The 11,439-nt window shown below is 41.2% G+C and overlaps 1 protein-coding gene across 1 annotated transcript; it reads right to left on the reverse strand.

The window, feature by feature from the left end:
• Positions 1 to 1,343: 1,343 nt before the first annotated feature.
• Positions 1,344 to 2,639, reverse strand: LOC147897943 (uncharacterized). The gene has a single exon (XM_087380949.1). The coding sequence runs from the start codon at positions 2,561 to 2,563 to the stop codon at positions 1,541 to 1,543; it is 1,023 nt and encodes a 340-aa protein (XP_087237075.1). The 5' UTR covers positions 2,564 to 2,639; the 3' UTR covers positions 1,344 to 1,540.
• Between the last annotated feature and the right edge of the window lie 8,800 nt (positions 2,640 to 11,439).

Below are 11,439 nucleotides of genomic sequence, written 5' to 3' on the forward strand. Positions count from 1 at the left end.
GTTTCACCTCAACACCCACCCAGACCACCCAACTTCCGGTTTTTGTCCTGTTTTTCTTGCTTCAAAGTTCAACTGTCTCCTTCATCCTTGTGCCATCTTCAAGAGGTAGCAAGGCTTCTAGCTGAACTTATTGCCTCTTGAACATGGCACAAGGCTTCAAAGTTGGAGTCTCCCCTTAATCCTTGTGCCATTTCAAGAGGTAGCAATATTTCTAGCTGAATTTGCTTGAAATCTTGAGAGGGAGGTTACAACATAACACATTTGATTTTATCTTCAAATTTGGAACTCCTAAGCCACTCTTAGACTTGGGAGGGAATAATGGTTTGCCATGAATCCATCATTTCCCTTGCATTAACAAAATTTACTATGGAACCCCACTAACCACAAGGTTCATGAACTACTCGTGGCAATCACCAAGATTAGGATACCAAGCTCTACAAAGTTGCATACTATATTACATGGGCATATAACATGGCTTACAATGTCACTAAGAGCTTAAATCAATTTAGGATAGAAATTGTGGCTCCCTTGGAGTTTCTTATTCCAAGTAGATGCCAATCATTAGCTGAGAGGGCCGTAAGCTATCAAATAGCACTTGTACCAACTAGCAAAACCAAAGAAACTCCAAATTCTCAAGTAGCTTGGTCACAACAAGTAATTCAATAACGATAGAAAGGTTCACATGATAGGCACATTGTCCAAAAGAATTTGAAAAATGGATTCTCATTCTACTACAGAATTTCAAGTTGGGTCCTCTCAAACTTGAACAATGGGATAGCCCAAATAACTCATTTATATGTCTGAGTGGTACCTAAGCTTTTCAATGATTTACTATAGTGTAATGGCCACAATGTCTACACCAATAGTCCTTTTCCAAATAGTAGCGAATTCCTTATGCTTGGCAATCGCTAAATGCCATGGTGGTATGTTCATTTGGAATACCTTGGCTAATGGCACATAGAACATGGTTGTAAGCTCAGTTGTAAGGTAGGATTTCCACGAGATAAGTTAGATGTCTTTCGTAGTAGTGCCTGGGAGGTTTAGGGAGTCTTGTTGTGTATTACAAGGCTACTTTGCTTGTTGGGGCTTGCACTAAATTGAAAAATTCCCCACCTTAACTTTGAAAAAAGTTTCATTTACAAATGTAATGAAAACGAAATCACAGGAGCATGTAAGAAGACTATTCAATGATTACATGAGTCTATTAAATGAGTAATTAAAAAAGTTTCCATTTACATGAGTAATCTAAAGGAAATCGAGAAGCATGTAAAGAAGAGCATGACTATTGAATTTCAATGATTAAATGAGTACATCTCCCCCGTAGTATGCAAATGGGAGACGGGAGTGGGATACACTCAATTATAGAAGCTATGAATGAAAAGCTATAAGTGTGATATTGTTGATGTGAAAGTGTGGGGCTAAGGTGAAAAAGCTAGAATCAATGGAGGAGGATGGAGGAAAAGCCTGTGATAGGAATGGGATGGTAAGGATGGAAGGAATGCATGGAATATATAGAGGGATTGCAGGAAGGTGAAAGGAGCTAGTAGCGGCGAGTGGGGATGCGTCTGAAATTGTCGAGCTGCACTTGGAGGGCATCACGTCGACTGATGGCCTCCGCGAGCCGCCCCTCTAGGGTCACATTCTCCGCCACCTTTTGGGAGAGTTGCTCCTCCAAAGACTTGATCCTGGTGGCAGCCGCCTTTGCCTGCTCTTGGAACCCCGTCGCGACCCGCTCGTTGTCGCGCGCCTTCTGCTCTGCCTCCGCCAGTCTTGCCACCGTCGTCCGTGCCTCCCGTGCCGCCTCCTCCTGCGCCTTTGCCGCTGCCGCACGCTGGTCCTCCGCCCGCTTGGCCGCCCTCTCGGCCTCCGCCTTGGCCGCCGCGGCCTCGGCAGTGGCCTTCCGCTCGGCCTCCCTGGCCACCTCGACCTCGGCCTCGGCCTTCCCCGCCCTCTTTTCGACCTCCGCCACCCTCGCGAACAGCGCCCTCCTCTGCGCCTCCATCTCCCGCTGCTTCTCCTGCATCGCTCGCCCCTGCATACTCGCCTCCTCCGCCTTCTCCTTCAGTTGCGCCTCCGCCTCCGCCAGCTTCTGCTCCGTCGCCTGCAGTTGCGCCTGCGTGCTCTCGTGCCTCCCCCCCAAGTCGTCCCTGTGGGCTCGCAGCTCGGCGATGTGCGCAAGTGCTTGCTCGTGCCGCCGCTTCGCTTCGTTCAGCTGCGACTGCATCCCCGCCCACCCGTCCAGAATGGGCTTGAAGATGCCGCACAGTGTCATGGCAGCGGCTCCCGGCTGCTGGTGGCCGGCGATCACCGTGGAAATCAAGGCCGTCGTAATGAACACCCACGGCTCCATCGTCTCGTGGCTGAGTTGCCCCGACATACTTGCAGGTGGATTGTACGCCGTCTGGCTGGTCGCAGTGGGTGGCGGTCGAGCGATTGTTGTAGAGTGCTCGCTGCCTTCTCCCATGGACGTCGGTGGTGGATTGTATACCGCGACCGTCGTGTTCGCAGTCGCGGCGTTGTCGATCACAGGGCCTTGCGCTTGCGCTTGGGACTGCTCAGCCATTAAACAAGACGAGCAGAAGGTGCGGACAGTAATCGAACAAACGACTCGCTAGAGCAAAGATAAAACAAAGTTTGGCTTGGACACTTGGAAATTGATAAGCTTGTCCTCGTCGATGAAGATGGAGACTCTAAATACATTGCATAAGGCGAAAGCAGATGCCATGGCGTGATACAACAAGAATCCATGCTTTCTGCACAATCCTATACAGGAAGAAGCCAAGCGTTCTGCACAATCCACAGCAAGAATTCAAAGCTTCCGTGGTCGCGATTAAAATAATTGGAGCGTGATTCCGAGAGTAAACTTAAATGAACAATATTCATTAGCTTGGCCCAAAGAAATGGTTATTGTAACGTCGAAGGATATGATTCTGGGAACGCAAAAGATCCTACTGTCACATGGGATCCTACTTTCAACACTTATACTAAAGCAAAAAAATGTACATTTTTAACGAAAAGATGAAGGCGTCACCGTGTTTACATTATCTTGTTCATGGTCTCATTTGCACATGGAGGCTTGCTTGGGCTGCTCCACTTGAGCTGGACACCGAAACTCAAAACTCCAATCTTGGGGGAGGAAGAGAAGCATCATTCTTGGGGGAGGAAGAGAAGCATCATTAAAGCTGACCACAGCCAAATTTCTCCTCTCTATGACGAAAAAAATTCTCTAAGAGATGAGAATTGTAATTTGAGAACTGTCAGAAGATGGTTCAACGAGACTGTAGTAGAGAAGACAGCATGCAACCGGAAATAAAAGAAAACCTTTCCTTATTCTGCAGCAGCTGACCGATGACACTCCAAAGAAGAACTATAGATCTTTGGATAGGTCCGCATGTGGGATAACTACAATAAACACTTATTTCAAAACACTTATTTCATTAATTTTGGACTCATATGTCTACTCTTGGACTGATCCCAAAAATCCTTCCCAATTGAAAAGTTTACTTTATGAAAATATCATTCGAGAATCAAAAGTTCACTTTTTGGCACTATCATTTCCACATAATAAATTTTGCAATCTGTCTCTATAATGGTGCACTACTAATGCAAAAACTTCGATTAAATCCTACTTTGGTACTTCTTGTTTTTAACAATCCTAGTCACGTTTTAAAAAAATCATGAGTTATTAATTTAAATCCATGAAAAATCACTTTCAAAATAAAGACTTATTAATATAATTTAATCCAAAATAATGCACTTAAAATTTGATGTAGAAAACCATAATACTCTTGAAGTCCCAAAAAATTTAAAGGTTAAAATAAACAAGAGGCATGAAAGACTCTTTAAATGTGCTCTAAAAATAGTAATAGCTATGCTTGCAATTTTACAATGTCATATGTTTATTGCGCTCCATGAGTCTTTGTACAAAGGAGTCTGACACGCAGCCTTTTCAATAACTCAATTCTGCCTTTACAAATGTGTTAAGTACAAATAGGTAACTAGTTTATTTGAATGTCTGACTCATCGTCACTTGTTGCTTGGATGCTTGAATGGTATTGTCGTGGGTATTCTTCATTTGCGCTATCTCCTTCTACTTCCTCCTTAGCAAGCATCTTCAAAAACTCTGTAATGTGCAAAATAATGGGTAGCGGTATTCTTATTTTTTCTTCTACATCATATCCCATGTGCTTCCTTGTTTTCTTTGTCCTTGATTTCCAAGATACTATGATTGTCTCTGTGGAAAGCTCTGAAACTACTTCATGGTTTGGAACCTATTCCTTTTTCAAACAACCAATATACAGTGTATTGTTATCGTGGTTCTCCTTCCTACCCCTTGGCTCATACCATAGTGTTGTAAATGTTACAACTTTTCCTTGTCATCCATGCTCACATCCACCACTTTTGTAACCCAGAACTCAATCCATATATCTATAAAAAACTTAAATCCATGCACTAACACTCCACATAGATGTGTCTTCAAAAAGCATTTTCCTTGTAGCTTAGGTGGAGTTTTGTTGTGTTTTGGTCCATACCATCTATAATAATGCACATGTACTCATTTGGATGAGAAATAGCTTGCTCCTTCCAAAATGCATATTTTAGTCTAGAATGTCGAACTAGTCCATGATGAAATTCTCTTTTTTTTTTGTATGATTCTCTTTGTTCTGTAGACATTCCACTCTCAAGTGCTCGCTTTAGATCATCACAATCATTGCACTTTGATATTTTTTGCCTTTTTGGGATTTTAACATGTACAAAGCTCTTCTTTCAAAGAGTATACAAATTGTGAAAAGATGTCAGAGCATGCCCTCTTTGCCTCTGTGTTTCTCCAATAGACTTAATGCTTCTTTTTTTGTCAAACCTATCGGAGGATGCATTTCAGATAGATGGGGTTGAGGTAAAGTATTTTCATGAATGTAGTCTTTTAAAATTGATGTTGCTGAGATTGTTGAGGCTCTTGTTTTGGGCCTTCCTATGTTTCCATGAATGTTAAACTTTCCTCCATACTTTGCTTTATTTGCCAAATCCCAGTATGTGGCATGTAATAATGTTGTAGTAGAACACTGTGTACTACAATATTCTTAAGTCTTTGTTTACTGTATGTTGAATGCGTGCTTGTGGAGAGGTTGGTTGTAAGCCATAATACAGCATCATGGGCATCATTGAGTTTTTCTTGGGGGCATGCTAATTGGTGTTTAAACAAAGCTTGATTAATAACAGCATCATGTTCACCCTTGCCATGGCTAGACCCAAAGAAATTCCACATCATGTCTAGACCGGTCAAGGATTTGAACCTTGAGATGAAGTAGAATCCATGTGCCGATTTAAATTGAGAGGCAGCACCATTTGACCACACCCAATGTTGTTTTATATTTTTTGCATGGGGATTTTCCTTTTTTAGCCATTCCCAATGTAGTAGAAAAGCATGCTACACAAATAAGGTGTCATGTTCCCTATCATTTGAAATGTAGAAATGGTAAGTGTGTTGCACTGACCTGGACTCCTGTGAGTTAGCAAGTAGATTGGCATCAGGCGTAAGAATCAAGCAAATGACTCGTACGTGATATGCACAGGCATAGTTATCTACCCGTTGTACCAGTTAGCACTTTGTATCTCATCTTGTTCTTGAAAAGAATAATTTTCAGCAAAATCTATGACAGATACAATAGTGTCACTGGGAAAATTGGCAAGGCATGTTCTGAACTACTTATCCTGCCAACTTGGCCATGAAATTGTGAAGCACATAATTTGTGCTCAACCATGCCACTAGACTAGACAACAACTAATGTGTGTTCAACCATGTTGGTTCAGGACAATCACATCACTGGCGATTGAGCTGAACCATCCTAGGTTGCATGATGTTCCAACCACCAGGCTGGTTCAGGACAATCACATTTAGTCCAAGCCTAGTTTTCAAAATGAAAGAAGTAAACTATCCCAAATCTCAATCACAAACAACCACCAAGCTGATTTAGGCACACTGACCTGCGTTGTATCTAGCATGTGTATGATGTGCTCCTCAAATACCTTGCATCCCATTTGCTTCTTACAGATGTCCTTTCTATTTGGAGAAACTCTCGTATTTTCATGTGAAAAATTCATCACTATAGCAATGACTTCCGCACTTAGGATGTCTCTCCTTTTCTTGCGTTCTGTTGAAGCCCATAGTCTTCTCGGATTGGGATGATCCTGCATTGCTTCTAACTAATACATGACATATAAAACTCCCATAATGCCATGTGTATTTACTAATACCTGACATATAAAACTCCCATACACCTTGTATTGCTTCTAAGCTTCACACGGGATTGCTTTAAAGAATCCTCCTACATCACATAATCAGCATTATTTTTTACAAACCTTTTTTAAGAAATAAAATAAATGCCGGCTTATAATGAGATCCCCCCTTAATCTTATGCACTATTGTCTTGGAATTGAGTTCTGGAGAGATTCAAACAGCACCTTCATGAGTCAGCTCAAGTATGTTGACAGTCTCCTGAAGAAGTTTCATATGGTAGATTGCAAGATTGCAGCCACTCCCATGGAATAGAGTTTGAAACTTACTAAAGATTCAGAAAAGCCCACAGTCAATGACAGGTACTACAGGCATCTCATCAGATCTCTTATAGATCTGACTATCACACAGCCAAATATTTGTTATGCAATAAGTTCACTAGCACAGTTTATGGCAAATCCAAAACAGTCTCATTGGAATGCAACCAAAAGAGTCTTGAGATACATCAGAGGTACAAGACAATTTGGGATAGAATACAGAGTAAGTCATCCACGGTTAAATGGACACTATGATAGTGACTATGCCGGAGATCATGAGATCAGGAGATCCACACAGGGATATGCATTTTTCCTTGGTCAAGGTGCTATATCATGGTTGTTAAACAAACAGCCAGTTGTTTCTGTCTTTGACTACAGCAGAATATAGAGTACTCATACAGGTGCATGTGAGGCTATATGGATCAGAAGACTATTGTCAGAAACAGATTACTTTGATGAGTCAAAGCCAACAACAATATACTATGATAATCAATCGGCTCAAGCATTGGCCAAGAATCCAATATATCACTCTAGGACACAATTGATGTCAGAGAGCACTTCATTGGAGAAAGAGTGTTACTTGGTGACATCACACTGTAGCATTGTGATAGCAAAGAGAATGTTGCAGACATCTTTACCAAACCACTCGGTAAAGAGCTTTTTGAGAAACACCGACAAGCTCTTGGTTTGACGCAGAGGAAGGACATTCCCATTAAAGGGGTGTGATGGAATGTAATGTTTAGTCCTTCTTTGATTCCCTAGAATCATCATCTTGAGGGAAGGCCTACTTCATGATGTTGATCTTGAGGGAAGGTGTTGAGAGATCACGCTCAACATCATGTGATCATATGTGCATAGCACCATCATGTGATCATATGTGCATAGCACTAACCCAATAGAGTGCTATAAAGGAAAGGGTTAGATCCCCTAAACCTAACCCTACATGGGTTTGTATATATTCTATATTTTCAACTAAATCTACTGTATAGTTAGTCAGTTGTGGTGTGCTCTCTTGCCGTGCCCTCTCTCCTAATCTCCACTCTTCTCCTCTCCTCCTCTCCCCTCTTCATATTTGTCACCTATAACCATTTGGATTTTTCTTAAAGGAATGGATTTCTGACTCCAGCCTTGTCACCTTGTTATCCATCTGATTTTTAAATTTATGATGCTGAGCTGAGGCTGAGCTCTCAAAGTATCATGTATATTTCTTTCACTAGTTAACTCATCAACAACTCATTCGTATGCTACGATTTTCCCTTCCGTTACCTCTGAAACTATGATAATGTGAAAAAAGAAGAGTTAAGGTAAGCCAATGTTGCGTTAGCTTAAACTACTGTTCTTGGCTCTTTCCCACGGCTTTCATAGGAAGAGTAGGGTATTCTCAGTATGTAGGGTTCCAACGCTTTTTGTGACCTACAGATATATCGGGGTTGTCGTTTGTAGTATACGTGTAGCTTAGGACCTCGAGTCGTGTTCCAGTGAGAGACATAGGCTTAAGTCTGGTAAGCAAACATAGTGCATGCATGTGTAAAAGGAACGTGTATCATCATGGTTGAGGTAATGAAGACTTTCGTCTTCATTGGGGGTTGCAGGGTCTAGCAGGAGTTTAAGGGTTAGAAGGAGGTTCCAAGGTTTAAAAGGAAGTTCCAAGGTTTAGAAGAGGTTCCACGGTTAGAAGGAGGTCTAAGGTTTAGAAGGACATTCCAAGGTTTAGAAGAGGTTCCAGGGTTAGAAGGAGTTCCAAGGTTTAAAAGGAGATTCCAAGGTTTAGAAGGAGGTTCCAGAGTTTAGAAGAGGTTCCAAGGTTTAGAGTAGAGTACATGGTGGAGAACTCATCTCCCCTGTAAATCATGGAGATTAAGGGTTGAGGAAATAAGGGTTTAGGGGGAGCATAAGAGTGGGAGAGAAAGAAGGTGTAAGAGTATGGGGGAAAGAAGAGAGAGGAGGGAGGAGGAGGAGGAGGAGGAGGAGGAGGAGGGAGGAGGAGAAGGGAGGAGGAGAGAGGAGGAGGAGGAGGAGGAGGGAGGAGGAGGAGGAAGAGGGAGGAGGAAAAGGGAGGAGGAGAGGGAAAGGATGGGTTGCAAGGTTGGAGGAGAGGGGAGGAGGAGTTGCAAGGTTAGGACATGCTTTTGGATGTGGAGTGCAAGGAAGCATGGACACTTGAGACAATTGCTTGGAATACCAAAGTCGAACTCAACACAATGCCTTAAAGAGTGTGGGCTTCATTCCATTATGGGGTATTTATACAAGTTAGAGAGCTTCTCTCTCTGCATGTAGAAATTGTAAGACATTCTCTCTCTACATGTAGAACTTGCATATAGAAGTTGCATGTAGGAGCTGCATGTAGAACTCGCATGTAGGAGTTGCATGTAGAACTGGCATGTACAACTCGCATAACACCTATTTCATTAATTTTGGACTTTTTCTGTTGTTTTTGGATGAAGCCCCAAAATCCTTCCCAAATGAAAAGTTTACTTTGTGAAAATATCCTTCCCAAATCAAAATTTTACTTTCTGAAAATATTCTTCCCAAATCAAAAGTTCGCTTTGTGGCACTATCATATTCACATAAAAATATTGTTTTTTCAATCTATACTTTTGCACCAACATGCAAGAATTTGAAATAATCCTATATTAGAAATTCTAGCTATACCTAAATTATTTGTTAATTTAATTATTTTTAATATTTTTCCTTGACGTGATAAATTTATAAATCCATGAAAGGAGACTTAAATATTTCATGAAAATAACATTGTCACTCGCAATATGCACAAAATTTTTAAAACTTTTAATAAATAGAAAAAAGACATGATGCCATAAGACCCAAGTTTTGTATTGAACCAAAGAATTATAATAGCAATTATAGCTATTATTATATGATTACATTGAGAGACGTTGCTCTCAGCTAGAGTCTTTATATCCAAAATGATATAGATTGAACATATGTTTACAATTTAAATTGTTGCTCTTAAAGAGCCTCAATTTGTGCCATCTGCATAATTTGACTCCCCATTGTCTTATTGCTCAATGTCACGACAATCCCTTGCCAGGTGCCATCTGCATTAACTCCCACTTGTCTTGCCAAGCCTTGCCCCTTGGGTGCATTGACTCCCTATTGTCTTATTGCTCAATGTGATAGTCCCTTGCTAGGTGCCATCTGCATTAACTCCCTATTGTCTTGCCAAGCCTTGACCCTTGGGTGACATCCAGTGCATATTTTGACTCTCATTTGACATAGGAGGTGATGACTCTGAAAATGGACTTCAATACAAAGCTTTAATCATGGACATTCTTCATTTGCGTTGTCTCCTTCTACTTCCTCCATGGCGAGCATCCTTAAAAATTCGTGTATATGCAAAATACTTTGCTGTGGTATTTTTATTTTTCCTTCTACCTCATATCCCATGCGCTTCTTTGATTTCTTTTCCCTTGAATGCCAAGACACTATGATTGTCTCCGTCGAAACTTGAGAGACCGCTTCATCATTTGGGACCCACTCCTTCATTATACAATTAGTATACAATGTGTTGTTATCCATATTCTCCTTCCTGCCCTTTGGCTCATACCATACCACTGTAAATGTTGTAGCTCTCCCTTGGTCATCTCTTTGCACATCAACTACTTTTGCAACCCAAAACTTCACATTCTCATATTCATCATCCGATGGCCAAACCACAATAAAACAATCGACCTCTATATCTACTTGTGGCATAAACTCTCTCTTCTTCGGTCCACAATATGGATGTGGGAGTAATGATACAAATTCATTTTCAAAGACTAGAGCTGGGCGCAAATCGTTATGAACATTTGGCCAAAACATATTTCATTCTTCCTTGACATCCTTTGAGCCTCGCATTCTCTCATGGTCCTTTATTAAATTTCGTGTCTTGTTAATTACAGTGGTAGTGTGTTCTCTCCAAGTAGGCTTCGAATCAGGATATCTCCGGAGCATTTCCTCTTTGTATGTAATAAATGCCTTTAATCCTTCTATTTCACAGTTAGACCTCTCATTGAATTCTTGTATAGGAGCCCATGTTGGATACCTTTCCTTGCTGGGAATTGAAGTTAAGAGACTGTAAGGTTCTTCAGGTTCCCATTTTGTATCATGAGAATACTGTTGCCATTGCATTACGGGTTTTTCATCTTTAAAAAAAAAACAAAAGTAGTGTGGATTGGTATGACCTGTCAATGCATCACCACCCGTTTGTATGAAAGGTAGAATGAAGCTCTTCCAATCATACATTCTTTCGAGCCTCTCACATACTGTACTTTCCTTACGACCACCAACTTGCCTGCCACATCTTCTTACCAAGTCATCTATTGTCTCCACATCCTTGCATTTAAGCTCCCTTGAGACTGTGCTAAAAACCTGATCGATATTCTCATGTGTATGCCCAACATACAAAAATCCACATTCGACCTCATTGAAGATTCGATGAGCAACTAGCATGGAGTAGAATGCAAACATGAGTACATTCTTATTTTCTCGCCAGCAATTATCAGCTTGTATTCTCAAAGTCGGTGGTAGGCGACCTTTTTATGCATGTACATTGCGAATTGCCTTCATAATAGATGTTACAACTTGATTGCTATCATGTAGATGCAAGGAATCAATCCATATGACTGCAAAGAACTTAATTCCATGCACTAACACTCCACATAGATGCGTCTTTAGAAAGTGCTTTCCTTGTAATTTAGGTGGAGTGGCAACAAAACGAGGCAATGTTGTTGTATTCCTCTTGTATTCTGATCCATGCCATCTACAATAAGGCACATGTAGTCATCGGGATGCGAAATAGCTTGCTCCTTCCAAAATGCATATTTTTGTCTAGAATGTCGAATAAGCTCATGATGAGATTTTTGGTTTTTTTTGTATAATTCCCTTTGA

Source organism: Dipteris shenzhenensis, chromosome 10 (assembly GCF_047967505.1).
Source record: "Dipteris shenzhenensis isolate YYH24624 ecotype China chromosome 10, Dip_SZ_1.0, whole genome shotgun sequence".
NCBI lineage: Eukaryota > Viridiplantae > Streptophyta > Polypodiopsida > Gleicheniales > Dipteridaceae > Dipteris > Dipteris shenzhenensis.